Genomic DNA, 26,766 nt, shown 5'->3' on the forward strand with positions numbered 1-26,766 from the left:
TCATTCGAGTTGTGTCACGGCTGAGGAGGCGCCTGTCCCGAATGACTTTGGATAAAAGGTGGTGTGCACAGTTGACTGGTCACACTCGCAACTCAGTGGCCAAACATCCTATTTGAAGCATCACAATGGCAAGTCACTGTTGATCTATTGTTCGGCGTCGTCTTGGTCTCATATTGTTAAAATGTGCACGGCATGATGAGGACAACTGTTTAAACACCAGCTCTAGTTGAACCAGAACAGTTAATGGGAGAGAACAGCAACTTGTGCAAAAAGTAGTGAAACACAGTTTAACAGTTGGAAATGTGTGCATTCAAAAGCTGTGTTTGTGTGTCTGTGTGTGTGTGTTGTGTATGCGTGCGTGCATGCGTGTGTGTGTGTGTGTGTGCGTGTGTGTGTGAGAGAGATAGAGAGAGAATGCTGCTCTCCATCTCACTACTTTTCTTCCAGCCTTCATGACTGCTACCATGTTTCACTAAAACGGTGAGTAGTTTTACTTTATTTGAATGTTATGTTTGAGGGCCTTTCATCAAGCATCTTTATTAAGTTCATAGAATTGCTTTTTCTGTAGCCACAAGGGGACATAAGCCAGTGACTTATTGTGCCGGTCCCAAGCCCGGATAAATACAGATGGTTGTGTCAGGAAGGGCATCCGATGTCATGGCGACCCCTGACTGGAAAAGTCGAAAGGAAGACAAGAAGAAGACATATACAGAATATATATAATTGTTTGTTTCATACCTAAGTCAGGTAACCTATGATCTCACGTTTTGGACTTTTGGCCCAGTGTGTTACTGGTTTAGCCGACCTCTGAACGTCCACTGTTACTCATGGCCACACACATCATGGGATGACAGACCACGGTAATCCATTTTTGCGTATGCGCATGAGTTTGTAGATTGTGCATGAGGAAGAATGAAAAAAAAAAGCGACAAGCGAGGCGCTAAGGAACACAATTATAAGAGGAAACAAATGCAGCTGGGAACAGCATTCATCAGAGCTGATGAGCTGCACGGTAGGTGATGTGTGTCTCGCTGTGCATCCATTTTAATGTGCAACACACCGCAGCACATTATATTTAGGTATACAATGGTACCATTGCATATGATGATAAATGGTTGCTTAGTAGAATGCTGAGGCGAAACTCCATTCCTGAAAAAGGGTTATTATCCTCTCTCCTTGACATCTCTTGGGTCAATTGGTTATGACTCAGCTGTCATCAATCCAGTTTTCTTTCCAAGGATAAGAATGACCTGTGATACTCCGACCTTTGTGTTTTTTTTTTTTTTCCTACAATCGTGTTTATTCATGGTTTTTATCTGGAACTGAATGTCTGATCTTATCCCTGACTTATCCCCACTTAACTGTTTTTTTAGGTGGAGGAGGGGGAGCAAACTCAAATGTGAGCCTCTGTGATGAATAATGGAAAGCCAACGTCTTTTTAGATCAAGTGCAGTACATACAGTCATTAGCATGTATTAGCATTGGAACGTGCCGGTTGAATAAAACTCAGCATTCTTTCACATGCTTGGTGTGAATCCTGTGAATCCATATCATGTGGGCGGATTTTTGAATGTTTGTCAGAGCAGACATGAATGATTACGAGAGCGGATGGCAGGTGGCGAGTGTGTAAAAGCGCTTGCGTGTGAGTGTCGCCTCACAATGGATGCTCTGCATACCCATAATCATCACTCATGCTCCTTTGGCTTTCAACTCTCAAGTCTCGTAGACTACTCGCGAGGGAGTGAGCCTCTATATGACTTTGTTTGTGCGCAATGTTATTGTGTCTGCGGACGCTCTTTTGGAGCGTAAAGGTCATTGGCCTGAAGTGCAGACAGGATGACATTTGGCCTTTAGGTTCACTTTTTCCAGTAAATTTGCCCTGACAGAAGTTCAGTCAGGACAAAGTGGAACTAAGGTTTTGAAAACATCTTTCTGTAACTTTTTGTATCACTTTTGCAGTTGTGCTCAGCACATGTAATTCTCAGACCTCAACAATGCCATTTTTTTTGCATCAGAGCAAATGGGGCAATCAGGCCAGTCGTAGAACCCATAATCACGCAGGACAATAGAAGTAATCAGTCAGGATAATAGAAGTAATCAGTGTAGCCTCAACCTGAGAGCAAGGACCTATCATAGCAGAGGTCCGGCACTGAGACCTCTGGACTGTAGGGATATATATGTATATGGTCAAAACTACCAGCAAATTTTAGTTCGCTGACGAAGCCTCTCGTACGACATGACGGCTGAAGAAACCTTTTCAGCCATTACTACTATGTGTTATCATACTTTGAAAATTATAAAGTTTAAACGGCTGAAGCACAAAGCCCTTCGAGTTCTGCCAACGCTTTTGACAATTTTTAATTGAATGATGACACCAAACTCAATCAGTCATTGCCCTCTTTGTCACGACGCACCGGTGACACATTTCAGCACGGCTTCCTCTCCGTTGGTGACATTGAAGCCTCTTGTCGGCACGCTGCGTCCACGTCATGTCCCACATGTTGGGTGGTTTGAATACTTTGGCCCGGAGCATCCTCGCTCATTTTGCTCTTGTCATAGAATGCACATTTGGCAGAACATCAGCTCCCTTCAGGATTCAGTGACACGCAGAAAATGTTCCCTCCCCTTCCCATCCCTTTCCTTCCTTGCCAAATCTCAGCATTCAACGGCAGCAGAGCCAAGCCTGTCAACATTTGCAAAATATCGGAGGGAGGAGTGCTTTTGTGAAGGTTGCCACAATGATATCCAATGAAAGCATCAACCTGACTTGTTTATCGAGATTTCTAGAGCTATTTTCTGAAAAAGCCGTGACAATTTCAATTAATTTGAAAAAATATCATCATTTTACACAGAATATTTTTGTTCCCTTCAAACAATGTATTCATTCCATATACATTAGTGTTTTTTTTCCAAGATGCACCATGTGTACCTAATGTATAGTTATTCACAATTAATTGTAATGATTCCATCAGTACATTATCATTTAATTCTTTGCTGTTGTCTCACTTATTGATTTTTTTGGGGGTCTGGGGGAGCAGTCTCATTGTGCTGCTTTGATTGAACCTCGGTCGTATGACATTTTTATGATACAATCGATCGGGAAATAAGTCCAAAATTAACAGTCGCATGAAGCGTCATGAGTCTCATGTAAAATTCATCTTCGTTGGAAAGTACTACTTTGGTTTGTCTACCGGAAGAGTTACAAATTCTGATATCCTTGCGTAACTTCAACACATTTGAAGTTGCAGCACGTCATGAACTAAGCCGTCTCCATATCCTCTGTTTTACCAGAGATTTTCATCAATTTAGGTGAATCATGACAATCCTATCTCTGAGGGTGACCTGCGCCCATGCTTCTCCATTTTCTGTTAAGTCCCAAACGGACACTAGAATGTAGTGTAGCTCATTTGCTGCCATTGAGGCGCTAATGACTGACTGAGAAGAGACTTCATCATGCATTTATCCACACCCGTAGTCAGCCCACTCTTGTTGCTAGTTAACCGATGTGGGGTAAAAAGCACTTGTGTGTAAATGACATCAGCAAAATACCTCACCAGATACAGCTTCAGACGACTCAACTCTTCAAAAATGTCTTCCAGCATTGAAGCTTTGACTGAGGCACTGTCAATCCAACAGCCCGTGACAACCGCCTGTCATATCGGACATGCCAGACAGCCGTATCAGACCACACGCACACACTCCCATACACTAAAATACACGCATACACATGAAAACACACACACGCAAACACACAAATACGCACACAGAAAGGCTGAGAGAGCCACGGTCTTGTTTGCGAGGCAATAGAACAACAATGAGAAAGGCAATGTGCACTACTGTACCCTCCATTTTCACAATGGCTGTGTTTAAAGTTTTGAATTAAAATAGAAAAAGTGGTGAAGTCGTTTGCGTCATAGAAATTTGAAAATCTGGCCTCCCCTGTAAATAATATTTTTTCAGTTTTTGGACTTACATATCACTCATTCCCATTCAATTGATCCCATTGATCATGGAACTAATGATTGATTGATTGATTAAAATCCAATCTTGGACAATCAAAAAAATATTGCGGATGACTTGGGCGACATCAGAATCAGAATCAGAATACCTTTATTCGTCCCACAATGGGGAAATTTGCAGTCCACAGCAGCAATTTGAAAGGGGGATGGGCTGTGGGGGGGTGAAAGGATAGAAAACAAGATATTCTAAGCATAGCAAAATAAAAATGTCAACTGTAAATGTGCAAAAAATGTTTAATAAAACAATATATATATATACAGTAAAGTCTCGTTATATCGATATTCAAGGGAGTCCGAAAAAATATCGATATAACCGGGACTATCGATATATCCGACCCTGTTTGCATGTAATTTTCTCCGTGCGTGCATAGAAATAGTATCGATATAACCGGGACTATCGATATATGCGATATCGATATAACGAGACTTTACTGTATATATATATATATATATACACACACACACACACACACACACATGGACCTGGGTTTTTAAATGCCGTTTTGTAAGGGGAATGCCCCCTATGCAAATGCTAAACCTGAAAATACCAATAATTGCCATTATGTTACCGCTTTTTTGATCATAGTTCTTTGCAATCTATTCATTTATTTAAAATATATATAATATATTTATTTGCGCTTTCCAGGAAAACACTTGTGCTTCATGCCCCCCACAACAAAATGTGCATCTTCTGGAAGGCAAGCATCTGGGATTTGTGCAAATCCAGTGCCGCTATTTTTACTCACTGCTTATTATGTGCCTGAGGTCTGCTCTGGTGTCAGAAATTAGGGAGAATATAGACACGAAAAACGTGCTTGTGTAGGAAGATCTCTGCTTGTGCAGTGTTATTATTCATCCATGACACAATTTACATTGTCTTCTAAGTCGGGAGGGAGTTGCAATAAAGGCCTACCTGTGCGTGTGTGTGTGTGTGTGTGTGTGTGTGTGTGTGTGTGTGTGTGTGTGTGTGTGTGTGTGTGTGTGTGTGTGTGTGTGCGTGCGTGTGTGTGTGTGTGTGTGTGTGTGTGTGTGTGTGTGTGTGTGTGCATGTGTGTGTGTGTATGGGTGTGCTTTTGTGTGGTCTACTTGACCTCCTCTCCACCTCTTTCCTTGTCTTCCAGCCTTCATTACGACGACCAGGTTTCACACAGCTGCTGTCTGCCCACACACAGATGCAAATACAGTTAAGCATAGACCGAAGAGAAAGGATAGCCCTCCGTTGTCGTAAGAGTGGCAAGAAGGTACAACAACAAGGAACATTCTTAGGTTGCTATAGAAGAATATGTTTTAAGTGTCATTGTTGAAAGAGATATGTTTTCTGTACATGACCACCATTGGGTTGGTGAGATGAATGCAAACTCATCATGCACTCTGTGTTGAAAATTTTCCATTCCACGTCCGACAGTGACTGACAGTCGACATCAATTCACGTCCAATAATCATTGTTGTTTGTTTTGTGAAAGCGCCATTGTTGGACTTTCAATAACTGATTCATTGATGATACTTTCTACATCTTACTGAAAGTCACCATGATGGCTGTTTGCTTTCTATTTGAATTCACTGTTTTCACATGCTGCAAAGACTCAGGCCATCTTTTCAACACATTTAACAAGGGTTGGGAGGTGACTGCTTTGACTCCCCCCATGAAATCGCACCTTTTTAAAGGAGCCTCTGCGGCCATCCCACACACATGCACAGAAAATGCTCTGTTTCATCTTTTCTTTTGGATTTTGGTCTATAGACCACAAATACTACAATTCAAGTTGTCAGTGTTAGAATAGTCTACCGAATAACCCACATCATTCATGTGTATTATTTGTGTCACACACCATCAACTCGTCATCAAGAAAAATATATGTAATTCTGCGTGGTGATATTGTCCCCAATGTTCATCTTCAACTGGTGAAATGATTGATTATAATGTGCGTAGGTTGATAAATAGATAGGGAGGTAAATGGATACAGAGGTAGGCAGATGGCTGGCTATCTACCCAACCACACTCTGGATGTAGATGGATGAATGGTACGTGGGTAGATGATTACACGGGTGTGTCAAGTGGTGAATGGCGAGTTCACAACACAAATTGAGACATATACGGCATGCTCTATATGCATTCTATCAGAAGGTAGGTAGGTAGGTAGATAGGCTCCCCAGTTTGTACCATAGAGTGGACAAATTGCCACGTAAAGGCAAATCAAAATGATCAGAGCTCAAATTCTCTTGAGTGGAGGATGAATACTTGGGAAGCATCATACAATCACACAATGTTGTTCCAATCAGATGTAATTGCAGGAAGTGTCTCGTTCGGACAGATACAGTCGACATCGAGCCATTAAAATGACTTGTGACAGCAGACAAGTGAAGAATATTCCTGGTTGAACATTTGATGTCCCACAGGCTGGTTGCGGTTCAGCCGTGCGCAATGAAGTGTGACGTGGAAATCAAATCATCCAAGCGGCGGAACCAGTGGTTAGCACTGCCCCTCCTCATTTGCAGAACCAAGCGAGCATCCCAGCTGATGTTGGTGTCACTGGCAATAATGTACAAGTAAACAGTGTGGGGGGCCAGTGAGACAAATGCTCATATTTGTATTCTGTGAAGTCAACGAGAGGTTGCTGTCACATGTCACTTGCAGCAAATCAACAATGAGGGAAATAAAGAGAGAGGAGGCAAGTGGGTTGTGCCGGTTGGATTTCCATCGTTGTATTTATCCTTTGTGCAAATACAGTGAGACCTCAACTTACAAACACCTTATCTTACAAACTTTTCGTCTTACAAACGTCAAATTTATGAAAATTAAACCTTATAATAAGCACTATTTTCATAATACACACCCAACACGGCTGGTGGAGTGATCTTCGGTGGAAGCACACGACCGAACAGCACCAGAGGTTAAGTTACCAACAGTCCTTATGGAAGATGACTCTCCTTCCATAAGCCATCAACGACCATCAAAAAGGTAAATAAAACTTTATTTTACAGCACGGTTTATTTCTTTAATTACAGTCGTCATATAATGCGCCTCTCTTTCCAAACAGCAATTCCCTTTGACCAATGAATGCCAATGACCAAAGGATTGGTCATTGGCATTCAGTAATATTGTCTCTAAAAGGGATTGGGATTTATGCGCTGATAAGTATTTGTATGGCAGGTGGGTCGAGATCGGGATATCCCACATTCAGAGGAAATAAATGTAGTATTTATGTGTACTTGTTTTATGATCAACACAGCCCGTGTGGCTCAGCTTGCGGCAACCTTCCTGTAAACTTTTCTCCGCAGAAGCATTAAAATCTGTGATGTGGTATCTAGTTTACTGTCAACGTGACTTGGGCAACTTCTGTTTCTATGGTAATGCTTTATGTACAGTAATTGCTCCTTCCGTGTTAGTCATGTTATGAAGATGCGGCTGCTGGCATCCAGATCTTTTTGGTGTCAACGAGGCCTTTACGAGAGGCAGCATATGTCTTCGAGAATGAAGTTCAAACATTGATTTGCAGCTTTTCTTTCTCACTATTTATGATCTCTAAATTAGTGTTTCCCTCCACTTGTTTTTTCCCCACATTCTTCCTTGGACCTGGCTACCAATTCCTCTTGCTAATGGCTTCTTTCTTATTTTCACACATCTCTAATTCTTCACACATCCCCTCATGCTTTTCTCCTTCAATTACCTTTTCCTCTTTGGCACCTTTTCTAGCGAGTCTATGCACTCTACTTTACACGACACAAAAATACACGAACCAACACTACACACTTTCATTTGCAACTCGCATCTGTTTTTCCACATTTACTTTTGTTCTACCCGCTACATATTTCCAATCACCAGTAGGTAACACTTTAGGCTCTTTATTTCACCTTTTCCATCTCCTACGTCACTGTCTATCTCCTTTGCAGCGCTTCTCTCCTCAGCCTATTCCCTTTTCCAATCTCTATTTTCCGATGTCTCCAAGGAATGCTCCCCTGTGCCAAACATTTTCATTTTCCATCACCTTTCCTTACCTGTGTTCTTCTTGGCTTTTGACCAGATTTGCAGATTTGATGACTTCAAAATCTTTACTATTGTGAAAATCTGGCTGAAAATCGGCCACACCATCACCCCAATGATTCCTCGTTACCCAGTGAATTGATAAATTGTCTTTTTGAGGGATTGACGCTCACCCTTTTCACATATTTCTTCCACAGCTTCACCACAATGTTGAACCTTACGGTGAAGTCCAGCCAAGAAGGTTTCTCATTGTGATCCAAAGTGTTTAACAATACTGCCATCTGTTGGGAAAAGGTTTTACGGGTGGTAGTAACGCGTCAAAGACTTTTAACTCATGCAAACATCATGTTGTAAAATGAACACACCACTCCATTCCTGAAGAGAGACTCAGAAAAAAAAGTACACTTGGCGACCTGGTTTAATTGAACTCTTTCATGAATCATGTATCTTGATCACATTGTAAGATGTAGAAAAAATATCTTGTGACTGCAAAGTGTCCTTGAGAGTTTTGAAAGGCGCTAATAAATGCAATGTATTATTATTATTATTATTATTATTATTATTATTATTATTATTATTATTATTATTATTATTATTATTATTATTATTAAACTATCCCTACAATGGATGAATCGCTAAAAAGGTTTCTTCAGCCGCCATCTGTACTTCTTTGAAAGGTGTCGGACGTTTCGCTTATTATCCAAGATGCTTCTTCAGCGCACTAAAGTCTTACTGGTAGTATCGGCCCTATATATATATATATATATATATATATATATATATATATATATATATATATATATATATATATATATATATATATATATATATATATATATATATATATATATCCCAACTGTCCAGACATAGCGATGCCGGACTCTGTTATGATAGGTCCCTGCTCTCAGGTTGGGGGGAGGAGAGGACTACTCCCTGCGGCTCCTTCTAGTCCTCTGCTCCTCCTAGTCCTAGTAGCTATATTTTGATAGAGCTTTAACGTCCACTCCAGTGGTAAAAAAGTGTTTTATCAGACATTTAAATTGCTATTTCTAAGGAATAAGATGACAAGGCGCACTGTCCAATTTTGTGGAAATTGAATGTTTTTTTTCAGTGCGCCTTATAGTGCAGAAAAGTTGGTTCATATTTTTAGGCTGCACATGTTTAAAACGTGTGATAACAAAATGTTCACTGATTTTCCTTCGAAATGAGATTGATAGAATGATTTTATATAGAAAGACCAATCGGAGATATATTCTGTTTGTTAGTTTGGCACATTTTATTTATGCACAAAAGTTATACCTGTTGACGTTAAATAATTTAAAAAATATTCATTTTTTTTTCTCTACGGATGCACAAATCGAGTGATCGTGTTACAAGTGGCTAAAATGAGATGACGAGAGGCACAAACACATGACCACTGTGTTACTAGTCAACTTCATTTTCTGATGAATGGCTTCCATTTCAAGTGAAAGGGAGCAACCAGGGAGGAGCCATTCACACTCACATTTTGTTGTCTTGACGTTGTGAAACGCTCACTCAGTAATATCTCAAAAGCCAAAGCACCTGTTTCAGTCCTCCTGCATGTGTCAACGAATACAATCAAGCAGTACGCTGATATGGGGCATTCCTTTCCCCATTGAACTCACTACCACAACTGGCATATATGCACAGTTATCAGATTAGTATGACATGCAAGTTATGTGTTCACTGGTTTCGTAGTTTTGGTAATAAAATCTTTCTCCTTGGGTGACATTTTTTTCACAGGCAATTTTTCAGTTTTTAATAAATGTTTATTCTGCAAATGAAACAAATAACACTGGTCTGCATGCATATAATAGATAGATAGATAGATAGATAGATAGATAGATAGATAGATAGATAGATAGATAGATAGATAGATAGATAGATAGATAGATAGATAGATAGATAGATAGATAGATAGATAGATTTTTTGTTTTATGCAGACCATAGGAATGATCAATCCAATGTGATATAGAATAAGAAGGATGGAGTTCTATTGCTTGACAGAGATAAATGATTATACATTTCAAAAATGCAATGTCTGAATCTGAACGGGCATTTTGCTTTCGGATCGCTACATAATAAGGCTCAAAGCTAAGCGCAGCTTCCGATTATATATTTGCACATGAACATTTATCTGAAAATATTTAAAGACCAAAATCACGTGTTACGTCTCTTCAAAATTATGATTCATTCACTTTGTCATCATAAGAGCCGCTCCCCTTATAAGCTGCTACGTAGCCGCTCATGTCTGGGATGTCCTCACGGCCGATCTTTCCCTTCCCTTTGCCTGAATCATCGAATCGCTCTTTGTGCATTCCTGTGTACTTGGACGTGTCAGTCAGTCTGTCCACAGCCGCTGCATTTGCCGGTCTCTATAAAAATCATAAAATGAGTGTTCAAATGTCAATATTTACTTCTGCAACTACAGTGATATCTATTACATGATATCTTTATAATAATTGATCAATATAATGAAGATTAAATCTCCATTGGCTACCTGCAACTTTCTGAAGAGTATGGAGGAAATACAAAATGTACATTACTACGAAGCATGGAGCCAATTCGTCAATGGATGCTACAGCTGCGTGTTTGCTTTCAACATTTAGCTTGTAGTCGACGTGCACATTCCACCATGATGTCCCTGATCCACTGGTGGAAAGACGCTTTGATCCTATCCTCTTTCATCTAGAACTGCTTCATGTCATCACAAAGAGGGTACAGCAAGTCCTGAAGAATGAATGTCTCTCCGTGTCTTTGTTTTGTCATATTGTCTCTATGCTGTCATATTATTTGTTATTTAGTTTTTTTTTTTTGTTATTTTGACTTCAAGACGGCGCCGCGAGAGTGGCTGCCTTTCCAGCAGCTCATGTATTTTGTTTTTCTACTTTCATTCCTTTCATCACTTTGCTGCTGTGAAATGTACATTTCTCCACTGTGAGACTAATAAAGGCATATCCAATCCAATCCAATCCAATTACTGCTAATGTGCAGTAATTTTTTGGGGGCTGGCAATATATATTCCAATATACTGTATAGTATATGTCAAATAAGTTGGAACACATTTAAAGGACAACCGACATCACTTTTTTGTTTCCTGACATCAGAAAAACGTTTTATAGCATCTAAAATACCCAAAACATGCAGTATGAATTTTTTTTGTTAAATGCAAAACACCAATAAAAATGACTTAAAGTGTCCAAAATTTGCAACAAAAAAAGAACCCGGAAGTGGCCAGTTTTATTTTTGGCCAGATAACTCTTTCTAATCATTATCTGGCCCTGTATAAACTGAAAAAAAAAAGATAATTTGGCCAGCAGTACATGTACACACCCTGAATGACACACGATGAATCACAAACATATTTGTGGTGTGGTCATCATGATTGATGTCTATTTTGTCCAATGAATTAGTAGGCGTCTCTGAGAAGCCAGCCAATACATTTTTTAGTGTATTACAAAACTTGGACAAGGCAACATCAGCTCACACCAAGGTTAAACCTTTTCATGTACCTTGTATCCTAACATGATAAAATCGTTTTTAGTATACGTTACTGAGATGTAACATGATTCGTTTGACCAAAAGTGCTTAAAAGGAAAATTGCTTCTGTGTTGTAACTCATCTGGGGCCTTTTGAGCCACACAAGGAGGCATGAGTGCAGTGGAACTAATGACAATGTACTCACAGTGATTCCAGCATTGGCAGGCTCCTTGCCAACGATGAGCCCATAGAGGAGCTGGAGCGCTTCCTCTTTGCTCTTGCCTTTGAAGCGCTTCGGGCCCAGCTCAGTCAGAGCCATGATGAACTGCTCAAATGTGATTACACGAGCTGACTTGGACCTAAGGAGACAAATAAAGCTGTTGTAGGCTGCGCTGAGGAAAATCTTTCGGGTGCCAGAGGACGGATATGCAATCGTTTTCTTTTTGTAACGCAGGAATGTTAAAGCTCCTGAAATAGTCAATGTAATCTTCCCGTGGCACCTGCATGTGTTCAAATAAATTGAAATCATTTCTGGGATTTGCCATTAAGGGGGGGGTCTCCTCTGGTGGCATTCGAGATACGAATTATCATACGGCATACGAAGAAAAACACATTTCAGAGCAACGTGGCCAATTCACACCTTGCTCAGAACAACCGTTCTTTCTTTGTGCAGTGAGAAATTATTAGATAGCATCGGTGAAAATAATTAGGTGGCAGTCCATTAATTGTGATGCTGTTTTTTAATGTATTATATTTTAATGATTCTTTCCTGTTGGTCTGCATGGCTGTTTGTCATTTAAAAAATGTATGCATGTATGTATATATGTACGTATGTATGTACGTAGGTAGCGTACGTAACGTAACGTACCGTACCGTACGTACCGTACCGTACGTACCGTACCGTACGTACCGTACCGTACCATATGTATGTATTTATTTATTTATTTATTTATTTATTTATTTTGTTATTGATTTGTTTGTTTGTTTGTTTGTTTGTTTGTTTGCAGAGCTCTCAGGAATGATATTGCTGTTTGTGCTTTTACACCGAGACACAGAATTCTATGGCATCCCATTGGATCTGTGCTGTGGTATGAAAATTGCTTTCAATTCAACAGTGCAGACTAAATGAGTACTGAATGTGAAATGGCAATCTGTGACTGTCTTGTCATGTCAACAGTCTGCAACCATGTTAGTTGCTCTGTTATGAATGCGAGACTACATTCTCTTTGAAATGTCACTGCATCGAAAAACATTACTTGACTTTGGTGAAGACGATGTCAACGTCTGTGGTGGTGACATTCTTGCCGTCAATGATGAGACAGTCCTTGCAGATCTTTGCAAAATTCTTGCCGTTCATCTCCTTTCCCGTCGCCTTGCTGTCACCATGAACGGCAAACTTGTGGAAGGACGTTTGCACCTCTGATGTCGACACGAGGCCCTCAGCCATGCTGACAAACACACATCGGATAGGCAGCGTCGTACTTTCTTTGTGGACTCCGTCTTTGCCAAACTCGATGGGCATGTCAATCAGTTGAAGTGAGCACTTTGTCTCACTGAGAGTTTGTTTAATAGCAAACAGAGGCGGTTTCACATCCATCACTGTGATGTTTGTTACTCAAGCTAATGGCAGGCCAGTTTAATTCAATCATCTTCATTTCTAAATGGCCCGTGTGCTGCTTATTCTGCAGAGGGAAGGAGATTTGCTCTCTTTTTTCCCCCACTCAACTTGAGACACCGACACAGAATTGTCCATCGTTGTTATTTTCTCATTGCACCAATATCAGTTTTCAGCTTATATTTTTCCTAAATTTAATTGCAACTCATTAATGTCAGAATAGTTTAACTGACTCGGGTATTGAAACATACTCGGTGGTTATAGTGACTGAAAATAATTACAAATAATAACATTTCTCAATATAAATCTGCCCGTGTATTATTTTGAGTTGCAATATAGCAGAGATAAAATAAACAATGTCACAAAGTGAGTGATTGTTTATCTCCCTAAATTACTCCCTGTTGCATGGTCCCTCGGGGCATCTACGGCTAAAACAACATGAAATGTACCTGCTGCTGTTGGCTGCAGGATGCTTGCAAGTGATGAGTTGAAGGAAATCCCGGAAATCGCTTACGGCTGCTCGAATCTTCTTGTCCTTCTTCTTCCTCTTTTTCTTTCACTTCCTTTCCTCCTCTCTGCCACTCCCATGCTCTCGAGTGGTGACGACATCGATGCTGAAGCGTGGATAGGAGGAGGAGGAGGAGGAGGAGGAGGGAGAGAGTACCACCCAGCACCATCAGTGACATCACTGCGACTCAGTGACTCTTCTGTCTATTTGGACTCATAAAACAGGCTGCATATTATGAAGTCATTTTCCCATTTATTATTCTAAGGCAAGACAATTTTGACACCCACCATACTCCAGTGATCTTTCTTTTCTTTGGTAGGACTACACTGTTATTCTGTCCATCGGTTCTAACTTTTATTTGGGCCCAGACATGCTAACCAGTTGTGTGTGAGATTATCAGTGTTTGTGTGTATGTGTGTGTTCGGGTGTGTGAGTGTGCGTGTGTGTGTATTTTTAATGTCCAATTTATCATGTTTAATAAATAGAATAATTAAATAGAAATTGCCTGTTGTATTTTTTTTTAGGTGCATGTATTAAAATTGGTATTATGATATAAAGAAGTGCGATACTCAGTCAGTCCAGTAAGTTCAGTAGGTACAGTATTAGTTACTATTTTGGAACAGATTCCTTTGCGCCTTTATCAACTGATAAAGGCGCGTCACGACAACATCAGTGACACTCTAATGAAGGCAGAAGTGCACTCCGAAACATGTAAGCTAATTAAACAACGTAAAACACCATTGTCTCTCATAAAACAATCAGTTACAAAATAGATAACAATGAGACAGAATGAATTTAACAATAGTATTAGTTACTCGTCAGGAGTTGTAATGTCAAAAGGATTATCATCCAAAATAACCTTAAAGGACAACGACACCATTTTTTTGTTTCCTAACTGACATCAGAAAAACGTTTTATAGCATCGAAAATACCCAAAACAAGCAGGCTGATATTTTTAGTCAAATGCAAAACACCAATAAAAATGACTTTGTGTCCAAAAACTGCCACAAATCAGCTGGAAACTGGAGATTTTCAGAAAGTTCGTGACGTCACGCCAGGTCATCTTGCCCTGCTCAAGAAACAAAACAGTGGACTCACGGAGTTCGGAGAAGATGCTTTCTTGTTACTCATCAAGTTATTAATATGATTGAAATAGTTCTGAAAAGGAAAGCATACATGTTTGCAATCGATTAAATGAGTCTTCCCATATCAATTCCAGCAGTCAATGACAGCAATGTAGCGTCCCAGAAAATGCACAAGACGGCGCCCAAGATCCATTGGAAATGGGCTGATTTGTCTGCTGGGAATTTGTGTCAGCAAGTATCAGTATTCCCCTTCAAATTTCGCCCTCAACACGGATCAACACAAGTTTTCAGACTAAACAAAATACCCAAAATGCATTGTGTGTCGCTTTCTCGGTCAGTGCTGATACCTACCGTGACCTCACGCTAGGGATCGTCACCAACTCAAAAACAAGACTTCCTGAATATTCAGCGCGTTAGTGTTAAAACGTAAAATATAGCTATATGCGGTGGAATCTTTTTAAAATACGCTCAGTAGAAGTCATATGAAGTGATTTTACAAATTATGGACACAACTTCTCTGGCGGCATCGGTCGTCCTTTAAAATCATTATATATGGCTGTTCTTCTATGACCAAGACTCTTTGGTTACTCAGTTAGACTACAGCAGTTTCTTTGCACTTCCCTCCCTCTTATCTAGCCTCATTTCTGGTCTTGTATCCAAAGAGAGCTTCATAGCTAGGTTGCCCTCCTTTAAGCATCATGTTATCTCTGCTGTTTCTTCTTATTGACAGATGCTTGCACAGCTCGACTTCCCGCCCAGCACTTCTTTGTTTCCACATCAGAGGAATCCAGTGCATGTGACAGGCCTCCGTCTCATCACAGCTGTGGTACCACATGCTACTCATGACTCACCTGAGTTCCACCTCCATACTCAACTTTAGCAACACCTCCACCACCTAATTCATCCACAAAATCAGTTAATTTTGGTTCCCGGCAAAGCACGCTGCAGATGGTCTCACAGTGTAAATGCCAAATTCTTCACCGTCACACTTATATGACCCGCAGTATTCTTCTTCTGATCCATGGATGAAAGCTGTAAAATGACGTCTGCTTGATGTAGAACGCTTGTTCCTAAAGTCATAGCCATTGTCGGGGCGTCTCGGGGCGTGTTTCAGGGATAATGCTACTCCTGAATGCGCAGCATGTTGTCATCTTCGCTGGTTTTGCAGTGTGTACGTCCTGGCATGAAGTGCCCACTTCTTGGATGATGCAACAGTCATTTTCAGTATTAAATCTAAAACATATATAGTAATTCAGTTGTATTCTGTGTATCAACCCCTTTACAGTGTATGCATTATCATACTTTCAAATGTAATATTTTAATTAAAAAAACATTCAATATACAGTATACGGACAATGGAAACTTTTTAATAGATTAACAAGGTTATCATATGTGATAGAAAGGAATACTGCATTCGTTTTTTTGTTTTTTCACGACTAAATGGCCACTTTGCACACGTCGTAGCATAAATCCTGCCACTGTTGGTCCACACTAGCGTGTTTGCGTGGGTGCACACATCCTGACAGCATATTTTCTGTTCAGGGTAAACAGAGTTGTTTTGAAAACATGAACCACCACGAAACTCACTGCTCAGTCACATGGAAACTGGGAAACAGCTGGAAGCGGAGGAACACTCATTTTGCTGAGAAACGGTTGCATAAAACAATAAGCGATTCGTGTGTACGTTCTCAAAGGACCGTGTATTATGGCTTCTAAACTTGAGCCACAATTCAAGTCTGTTTGTTTACAGTGCATTGCAAACATCTTGCGTTGGTGCTAATCTGTTGATTTAAAGACCCTTTTCATTCATTTTCACATCACAAAACTTTAAATAGGGGTGGCATGCAGATGTTAGCAATAATGTGGGTTATGGTTTTTATTTAATTTTTGTCTTTGAGACCCAAATTCTTTCCGCAGCGCTTTGGTTGTTGCACGTGTTCTTCTGCTTTAATGATAGCGAGGAAAAGCAATGTGCACAATGGATGGATAAGGACTGCACAATTTTTCAAAAAATGTGTGCCGCATGAATAAGTGTATGGATCATCAGTACATTTTTTCCCCAGCAGTCTTAAAAAACTACATTAATATGTTTTCATTGAATTGTGCGCATTACAGTGTCTCGCCGAACTGTGCGTTACTGAGTAAACTTAAAATGTGCGAAGGTTGCTGACTGCTACTTTAACTCAATATTAGGAAAAAGGCATTGAAGGTGAGAAGATGAGAGCTGTCTGCTTGCAGTGTACACAAAACCTCCCCTTGGTACAATGTCAGCATAAAAAAAGCAGAGAGTCACTTTGCTTGGGTCATTCCAGCCCTTCTTAGTTCAGATATGTCGTGATTTTACAACAGACCTATTGGAGACTTAAAACGGCTTTGCTTCAGTTTGTTGTCGAAGGATTATAATGGCTGAGTCGAGTATTCCTTTACCCCCGGAAGCCATCTGCCCTCTTTGTGTGGATGCACAGAGAGACCCGGTCACCATTCCATGTGGGGACACTTACTGTTTGGAGTGCATCAAGATCTACTGGGATCAGTTTGACCATATGGGGGTTTATAGCTGCCCTCAATGTAGAGCGACCTTCACTCCGAGGCCCGTGTTACGACGCAATCTACCGGATGTCTACCACGAGCCCCGCCGCCAACTGACAGAGCTCACGCCTTTCCCCTACATGCATCGGGAGTCCTTCTGTGATTTCTGCGTGGGTCGGCGCAACAAGGCGGTCAAGTCCTGCCTAATGTGTCTGGCTTACTACTGTGAAACCCACGTCAAACCACATTACGAGTCGTCCACCTTCAAGCGTCACAAGCTGGTGGACGAAACTGGCCACCTGGACAGGAAGATCTGCCCACAGCACGAGAAGGGCCTAGAGCTGTTCTGCCGCTCGGACCAGATGTGCATATGTGTATTGTGCACTGTTCGGGAACACCGCAGCCACAATATCACCTCAGCGGAGGAGGAGCGCGTCGACAAACAGGTACGCTTTAAGTGAGTCCACAGGACATTCTTGGGTGTCGGCTAAAAACACACACATGGTAATTAGCTGGGATATGGCAATCATTATACTTCATTATATATGAAGTCATCATTGATCAAACTAAACATAACTATTTGGACACAATAGCAACAATTATTCTCTCAACGTTCTCAACAAGTGTGCATTGTAAAACTGCTCAGTCATTGGCCAAAAGTAGTTTTGAATAAATGAATGAATGAATGAACATCAGGATTGATGTAGCTGCAAAAGTTAAAACCATGCAAAATCTAAATATGGTGAATTTACATTCGCTTCGAGGAGATTGGATTTAAAAAGTTATTCACAGTGTCATTTCATTTTGTCAGAAAGTGCTGGTGGTGACGCAGTCTGAGGTCCAGCACATAATTCAGGAGAGAATGAAAGAGCTGCAGGAGCTCAAGCACAATGTTGATGTTCTCAAAGTAAGTCATTCAAACATATATTTTTACGTACCTTAAGCATGCTGACAAAGTGCCCTCACCTGATAGAGCTGCGCCCAGCGGGCCCAAGCCGAGAGTGATAAGACGTTCCACGAGATGCTACAAGCGGTGGAGCGCTGGAAGGCTGAAATTCATCAGATGATAATAGCCAATATGCAGGCTGCCATGTCCCAAGCAGACAGCTACGTGGGGCGTCTGGAACAGGAGATACTCGAGGTGCAGAGAAGGGATGCGGAGCTGAGGCAGATTCTTGAAACAGAAGACAACATTCACTTTCTGCAGGTGACTTGCAGTGCCTCTACAAATCAATCGTCCCTAATTATTCATCGCTTAACTTCTGAAATTGAGTTGTTGAGAACACCAACAGAGATACGTAAAACACACAATTGCTCAAGTGAGTTTATGCGTTCGCAAGATTAGTAATGATCCAAAATGTTAGGTCAGGCTTTTGGCTGTAATGTTAGGCAGAACCTAAAATCCAAATGCCGACATCCGACTACCCGTACGTAGCTTAATTTTGAGCCGACGGACCTACTGCAAAATTAATCGTGTCTAATCGCCAATTTTTGTTGTCTTGGTGTGTTATAGCCCGTGGTATGTTACATACTCAACAATCTCGACTAAACTATATTTATGGAGCACTTTCAAACAGACAAAGTGATGTACATGGACAAAGTGATGTACAGTACATGGACAACTATCATATACAATCAATAAAATACTTGCAAAGTTCGTAGAAAGCATCTGAGAGTAAAACAAAGATTAAGTCTAAGTCAAGCTGATTCAAATGCCAAATAATAAAAGTGAGTTTTGAGTCGGGTTTTAAAGATGGGCAGCGAGGGGGCTTGCCGAATGTTCAGTGGAAGGTTATTCCAGACAGAGGGACCAGCAACGGAAAAGGCCAATGTGCTCTGAAAGGTAAGGTGGAGCTAGGCCATTTGAAATACGTAAGATAAGAAATTAAGAGTTTAACTTTTTTCTTGAGATGAAGCAACTCTTGTCTTGTTGTATTGTTGAATAGAATTTTCCAACCCTGTGCGTTGCTCCCGAAGCCATGGTGCCCAAAGTGCTCATCAACCCACAGTTCTCCTTCAGTGAGATGAGTAAAACAGCGTTAGAAATGAAAGAACATCTGGATGACATTTGTAAAAAGGAACTTGGTAAAATCTCCAAGACAGGTTTGTCCAAATAATCCCAAAAACTGTGTTTGCACGACTTTCAGGTGAACAGATAAATATAACATGCATCTTTCTTTTAAACAGTGAGTGAAACGTCAGTGTACATCCTTTTGCCAAGAAATGGTGACAGAAGGGTCAAAGGTAAATATGAACCAAAACATTTACTTATAGTATGATAAAGTTAGCAAATACATATGTGAGGGTCATCCCGATCCAATCACATCAGACTCAATCATGTGATTTTCAGATGATTTGGTACCGGGCGAAAAAAAGACGGGTTTTATTACTTTCAGAACATTTCATGGTCACAATGCTACAAAATAGCCCAGATGTGAGTTTATCTTGCCAACAGGAACAAGATCAAAGCCCCGATTTCACATAATTTAATTTCCATTTCTTGGTATTGCTCACAATGAAGATCTTTACAATGCAAAATTGATTATGTTGACCAGATTTTCCCCATGAAATAGTGGAAAGGCCTTCGTTGCAACGATCCGTGGCAAGCTAATTGCCGCCCAGTATTCCCCTTTGGTGGTTGATTTGGTGGAATCATATCTATAACATCATCTAAGTTATACACACTGATGTTTGGACATTTTAATATTTTATGTGAGTAAAGTTGTGTGTACGCCATTTTTTTCCTAATGACTTGGTGAAGTGTTGAATGGATGCTCATTATCGGCAGATACTTCAAACCAAAGACTCAGGATCAGGTGCTGAAGAGGATTTCAACATCCCGAAAATATATGAACATGTAACAAAAGTTTAGAAATATGTATTTGGCTTTGTAGTTCTCTCCTGAAACAATGCCTCATGCCAATAAATCTCACACTGTAGCATAAAATGTGTCTACACTATGATAACCTACTTTTTTTATCTGTTGCTCTGGACTTTGTGTTGTTTCGGTCAATACGACATTGTCCCCACCAAAATGTGGTACTCCCTTGGTGCTGCAGTAAAGCGCCTTGTAGAAGCAGTGAAAATGGGCCCGATTTGAAAGATTTTAAACATGTTCCGAATCACAAAATTTGTTATTTAAAAATAGTGCATAGTTTGAAAAAAGGGCTTTTTCCTGGTTTCCCAGGAAGTGGCATCTAAAGCATTGTGATATTTTTTTCTTTCTGAAACAGTTCCAAACAGAGTGGACTTTCAGGAGCCAAAAACAAGATCAGACTTCCTAAGATGTGAGTAAATTACTTAACTGTGCATGTTTTAACCTTGCTTTCTACATCAATTAGGCTCAATGTCCATTTCTATTGTCTCGGTCGCTCTCGCTGGCCCTGAGAATGATCAGGGTGATTCTCCCTCAAGGGAATCTCTGTTCCTACTTCAGAGAACTCTATAGCAGATACGGATAGATTGATGTCGAGAGTGGGATCATACAGATTAATTGTGAGTTTTGATTGTTCATCTTTGTCAATAAATGTGTTTGCTCTTAGACTCCTGTAAGATGTCCTTTGATGCAAATACAGCCTATAAGGAGCTGGTCCTGTCAGATGGGAACCAGAGGGTGACCCGAAAGAAAACAATCCAGTTTTATCCTGATCATCCGGAACGTTTCGATGGCTTCTCCCAAGTGCTGTGCAAGGAGCCACTTACTGGTTTCAGATTTTATTGGGAGATTGAGTGGAGCGGTGAGTTTTCCCTCGGAGTGGCCTATAAAAGCATCAGTCGCAAGGGGAAAAACTCACACAGTCTGCTGGGCTACAACAGCAAATCTTGGAGTCTGCTTTGCTCAGACTCTGGATATTCTGCTTGGCACAACAAAGTGGACCGTGACCTTGCCAATGCTCCCCGTGCATCACGAATCGGCGTGTACCTGGACTATGCCGGGAACACGGTGGCGTTTTACTCTGTCTCAGAAACGATGGAGCTCATCCATAGATTCAAAGCTCAGTTTAGTGAACCGTTGTATGCAGGTTTTGGTGTGGGATCCTCAGTTACCATTTGTCAACTCAAACAGAGCTCTACACCTTACTAAGACTGCTTTGTTTCTTGTTGTGCACTCCAGGCCGTATTATTCTTAAAATTGTAAATAGGGTCAGCGTCAATGCTTTGGCAACACTGTTATCATCCGCTTGAATTCTCTGTGATAGCTCGTTTTCGATCAGCATTTGTTTGTCTTCTGCTAGCAGTTGAAAATCTTCGCTATTCAACTGTCAATCGTGATGGACCTGCCTGGATCGCTGCTGACATAATATGATTTCTTTACATAGACATGCTCCAAAACTAAAAGAATAACATATTTCGTTATGGAAGTAATATATGTCTTCACACTCCAGTTATATTTTTCAAGATCCTGCTAAAATGAAGCGAATTAAAAGATTGTATTATTTAAAACTTTCATAGCTGTACATTTGCAATCACACATCATTAAATAAAATGTGCATGTTATTCTATGGTTTCACATAGAAATTTCCAGAAAATATATATATTGGTGCAATGTATTTATTTCATTTGCATTTAAATGACAACCGACGCCTCCCGACAAGTTGTGTCCATAATTTGTAAAATCACTTCAAATGACTTCTACTGAGTGTATTTTACAAAGATTCCCTCGCATATAGCGATATTTTACGTTTTAAGACTCGCACTGAATATTCAGGAAGTCTTGTTTTTCAGTTGGTGGCAATTCCTGACGTCACGTCATGGAGGGTACGCCCCTGACCGAGAAAGCGACACACCTTGGTACTTTGGTACTTTTTTTGGATTGAAAACTTCCTGTTGATGGCGAAATTAGAAGGAAAACACATGAATAACGCGATGGTGAATCGTTGTGTGTTGCACCAAGACTATCAACTATTTGATATTCGATGCATTTTCTGGGACGCTACACATCCGTCCTGACGCCTCAAAATGACCCGGGAGAACTTCTTTAATCGATTGCAAACATGTATGCTTTCCTCTTCAGAACTATTTGAACTATATTCATAACTGGATGAGTAACAAGAAAGCATCTTCTCCGAATCTGAAGCCATTGCTTTGATTCTCGAGCAAGGCAATACGCATTGGAATGACGTCACGAACTGGGGGCGGGACTTTCTGAAAATGCCCAATTCACAGCTCAATTGTTTTGCAGTTTTAGCACACTTTAAGTCATTTTTATTGGTGTTTTGCATTTGACTAAAAATATCAGCCTGTTTTGGGTATTTTAGATGCTATAAAACGTTTTTCTGATGTCATTTAGGAAACAAAAAAAAATGGCGTCGGTTGTCCATTAAGTTCAAACACAAACATGATTTATTTCCATGTGAATCACTTGTTTTGTGCAATACAGTAGTTGACTTACCTGTATTTTATTTTGACTTTGAACGACTCAAATAAAAGACCAATTCAAATAAACAACATATGTCTGTTCGTGACCAACAGGTGCAACTGCTGGGCTCTTCTTGCAGCGGCGCATCTGTTGCTCGTTGTCAGTAGTCGTTCTTTTTGTTAAAAGGACTACCCGGCGACCATTCATGTCAGCTGTGTGTGTTGCTGCCATGGATTTATGTTTTACTTTCACTTGTTTGTGTGTCTGCCACAGCTTTTTGTTTTTGATTTTGGGTTCTTATTTTTTCAGGGGTTTGTTTTGGATTTTGTTTGGTGAATACATTTTGTCAAGTTCATCCTGCACTTGTTCTCCATGCCCATTACAAAGTAGACAATCAAAGTTAGCAAATCAGTCGCATGTAATTTATTTTGCTTGTACGTCCTCAATAGTGTGGTACTAGCCCAATGAGCTGGATGTGAAAAAGAATTGATTTGTTGAGCATGTCTTGGTAGAAAGATATGTTCACTATTTGGAAGCTGGTTCGGTGTAATTCTGCTGTAGGGTTATGTGATTTCAAAGTCTGATTGGCATATGTCAAGAATAAATGAAGTATGTGATACCTGAACATGGTTTTGTATTGAATAAAAAAAGAAAAAGAAGTAGAAGAATGGTGATGGTAATAATACCGTAATAATAATAACTTGTGTAGAAAGATACCTTGACAACGGTTAAATCCAGAATGTATTAATTTGAAGAGACTGTGGTAACTCATTAAAAAAATCTTACTGGTCAAAATACATCATTTAACATCTAAAAACTTGTTTCGTGCTTCCAGATTTGAACCAAATGTCTTTGAATGAAAGACACCATTTTGAAATTCACTCTTGACTTCTGCAGAAGAACAAAATCAATCAAAAACTGCATTTACAAAGCTGTGATTGATTGCCTGTCAATTGGGTTTAAACAAAGGTCACTTTACAGTCACAGGTTAGGTTTTTCTGTGGGTGAGCAGCGGCAACCACATGCGCCAGCACTCACTCAGAATCAGAAAAAAAGACACTATGACTTCAACACTGCAGTGCATGGTGTGGCAATACTGGCTGATCCAGTTATGCATCTCATGGTGTTGAGTGAAAATACAGGTCAGGTCTCAGAACTAAGGAAAAATAAATAAACAAAACACCAGCAAAACAGGGCTTGTCTTCATGGGGTAAGATATATAATGAATTACAGCATGATCGTTTTACTAACCAAACAATTTCTCGATTTGATTTGTGTCGCGTAAAGCAGATTGTTCACTCTTTTGATACGTTAAAGACGCCAAATGAAACAAATACAGAATTGACGTCATGCTACAAATGCCTGAGGGTGTTCTCCAAACAATTTATTATGGTCAGTGTAGTTACAGTAGTTTCATTTGTAAACAAAACAATTGTTTGGTGTAATTATATTTTCATGAAAGCTTCCTTGTTTGGAGGTCTGGGGAGGAGCATGCCTTCCCATGTTTTTTTCATATGTTGCACGTTTGCACGGAGCGACATAGCCTATAAAGTACATCCTGGGAAACAGCATGATGCGTAACGCTGATTAACTTTTCATTTTTATTTGATTTTGAAACCATTTCCTAGTTCATTCTCATGAGAATGTGCATCTTCTTCTTCAAAGGCAGCCGAGTGGTGATACCTAAGAAATAATTGACTCTAGGGTCAAAGTACAATCAGTGAAAGCTATTAGGTGCTGGAATAACCATCTTTTTTTTTTTTCATTTACAGATGTACTTGGCAGAGGAGCTTATCATGCACCATTACTGGATCTCTTCTCATTACGTGCCTGCTGGTATCAGTCATTATACATCTTTTGCACCATAGTCAGTGTGTTTCTGGAAAGATAATTTAATAAAATTCTTCTGAGAAAAGACTGCAATGCCATCTAGTGGATTAATACTGAGACAAAATGTCTCTTTTTTTTTTCTTGAGAATTCGACACAGGCCTGCGAATCCAGGGAAGGCGGCTGCAATACAAAATCCATTGTATTGACTGATGTGGTCGTTGTCGACACAATGACACCCCATACAAACCTCAGTCAGGCTTGGGACAATGCAGAAGAAAAAGCTCGGAGGCCAGCACACGTATATCTTGAGAAACAACACGCTGTGGCCAAATACATGTGTAAAAAGTCTCTGCTTAAGCATTCAAACAGTAAAGTACACTTTGTAATAATAATAATAATAATAACAATAATAAATTTCATTGCTTAGCGCCTTTCAAAACACTCAAGGTCACTTTACAGTCATGGGATCAGTTTTTCTGTGGGTGAGCAGCTGCAGCCACACGCCAGCGTTCACTTAACCCGGAATAACTCAAAAAGATAGAAAGCTAGCTAGTTAGCTAATAGATAGCTAGACAACTAATAGACAGCTAGCTGGCTTGATAGCTAATATGTTTCCTGACTCAAATAGCTAGGTAGCTAGCTATATAGCTAATAGATAGCAAGCTAGATAGATAGATAGATAGCTAATAGATAGCTAGCTGGCTAATATGTTTTCTGACTTGACTTGAATATTGCATCCGTGAGTTAATAATAATAAATTTCATTTCTAAGCGCCTTTCAAAAGTCTCAAGGTCACTCTGCGCATGTAAGTGAACAAGAAACAAGCAAAAATTTCATACAAACAATTCATATGGAGTCAAAACTTTATTCTTCTCTGAATGAGGCCCTTCGGGTTTTAAAACACAGCCAACATGTGTCAAAGCCATCTACCGAATACAAATATGTTTACAGGTTGACATGTGTAACGAGCAAGTCCGGTTTGGCTCCTTTACTTTTGCTTCTGACAAAGAGTTTTGAAAGGTGCTCTACCTGTTTGGAACTGAAAACGTTTTTCGGTGCTGACATAAGCGTTGGAAACAAATCATCAAGTACTAATTCCTCCATACGAGATCTTCAAACTGTCTCATGTTCACATTGATGTCACCGAGGACTGTAACATCACCAACAAGTTAGAGAGCAACCTTGACTGCGTTTATGACATAAAGAGAAAGATGTTCCATCCAATATCTGCATCAGCAGCAGAAGGGTTGTGGTGAATTGTTATTGTCACTTTTGTCATCGCTATTTGGCTTACGATCGCTCTCCTCTTTGTGAAGGCATGTCAAAAGTCAACTCATCGTCTTATGTCCAACCAGTAACCTGCTATTATGTTTTCCATTAAAAAAGTCACCATGATTGATAATATATTTCATTTCCAGCAACAACTTTCTTCTGCATCATATGTGTCTCACAGATTACAAAAAAATGAGAAGATGCAAACGCATAAGTATATCACTTTGCAAGTATGTCAAGTTGTGTATGCAAAAGTCAATCACAGTTCACTTCCTGAAGGATGTGTGCTATGTCTAAAATTAAACTTTGATCTTGAATAAACAAGTGGAACGGGTTCTCTTGCCAACTTAATCGGACTTTGTCAAACACTCTCGAGGTTCTTTTCTATTCCAGGTTCCAGAACAGCCTGGGTCGTCTGTGGACTGGCCTCACTTGGCAACAGGCTTCAATCAATTTGGGGAGCAAGCAAATGAACTGTGCAGGCAAGCAATCTGTGGGGGGTTCTGCCGAAAAATATCAAAAGTGACTAAGTCATTAATACGAGTCATTTGGCGTCGAATAACAGTATCTACATACAACAAATGTTCTTCAACGGAAGATCAGCAAAGCGCTCAGAGAACCATTGTGAAAAAAATGTATGTTTGATTGGAATTAAGTTCGTGGACAGTAGCAATTCACACGGACCAGGTCGCATCTGTCTTCGTCTATGCCTAGCCCCGGGGGTGGGTTTGGGATTACTCTTTGTCTGGCCTCTACCATTCGACTTGTTTGGCTTGGGTGACCATAGCAGGAGTACGAGACTGCAACCGACATAGCTGTCAGGGTCATGGAGACTCCCAAAGCACCTCACCACGATAAGATGGTGATCCCAGTCGAGGCACTATTTTGGAGCAGACAATACACACACACAGACACAAAATATAACCAAAACTATTAATGTCTGATTTTCTACCAGAATATGCAGGGTTTGTCACAGGTAAAAAAAGAAAGAAAGAAAAATACTGATGTTGACTGCACACCTTCAATAGTCTTTAGTAAAAAGCAACAGCACACTGGACATTTACA

At 40.2% G+C, this 26,766-nt stretch overlaps 2 protein-coding genes and 1 pseudogene across 3 annotated transcripts; 2 read left to right on the forward strand and 1 right to left on the reverse strand.

Moving 5' to 3' along the window:
* Positions 1 to 9,259: 9,259 nt before the first annotated feature.
* On the reverse strand, positions 9,260 to 13,696 carry tppp2 (tubulin polymerization-promoting protein family member 2). The gene is made up of 4 exons (XM_089006076.1): positions 13,567 to 13,696; positions 12,759 to 12,950; positions 11,708 to 11,861; positions 9,260 to 10,397 (listed from the first exon to the last, which is right to left on the reverse strand). Exons 2-4 carry the CDS (start codon positions 12,947 to 12,949, stop codon positions 10,206 to 10,208), a joined length of 537 nt encoding a protein of 178 aa, XP_088862202.1. The 5' UTR covers position 12,950; positions 13,567 to 13,696; the 3' UTR covers positions 9,260 to 10,205.
* Positions 13,697 to 16,995: 3,299 nt separating this feature from the next.
* ftr84 (finTRIM family, member 84) lies at positions 16,996 to 23,242 on the forward strand. The gene is made up of 7 exons (XM_089006542.1): positions 16,996 to 17,685; positions 18,051 to 18,146; positions 18,213 to 18,446; positions 19,186 to 19,342; positions 19,427 to 19,483; positions 20,473 to 20,526; positions 20,782 to 23,242. Exons 1-7 carry the CDS (start codon positions 17,113 to 17,115, stop codon positions 21,321 to 21,323), a joined length of 1,713 nt encoding a protein of 570 aa, XP_088862668.1. The 5' UTR covers positions 16,996 to 17,112; the 3' UTR covers positions 21,324 to 23,242.
* A 486-nt stretch (positions 23,243 to 23,728) lies between these two features.
* On the forward strand, positions 23,729 to 26,017 carry LOC148892899 (uncharacterized; annotated as a pseudogene). Its single transcript, XR_016116265.1, has 4 exons — positions 23,729 to 23,808; positions 24,371 to 24,434; positions 24,575 to 24,835; positions 25,214 to 26,017. The product of XR_016116265.1 is annotated as an uncharacterized LOC148892899 (transcript).
* Positions 26,018 to 26,766: the final 749 nt, after the last annotated feature.

Source organism: Hippocampus bargibanti, linkage group LG10 (assembly GCF_051943395.1).
Source record: "Hippocampus bargibanti isolate YZ-2025 linkage group LG10, ASM5194339v1, whole genome shotgun sequence".
In the NCBI taxonomy this organism is placed as follows: domain Eukaryota; kingdom Metazoa; phylum Chordata; class Actinopteri; order Syngnathiformes; family Syngnathidae; genus Hippocampus; species Hippocampus bargibanti.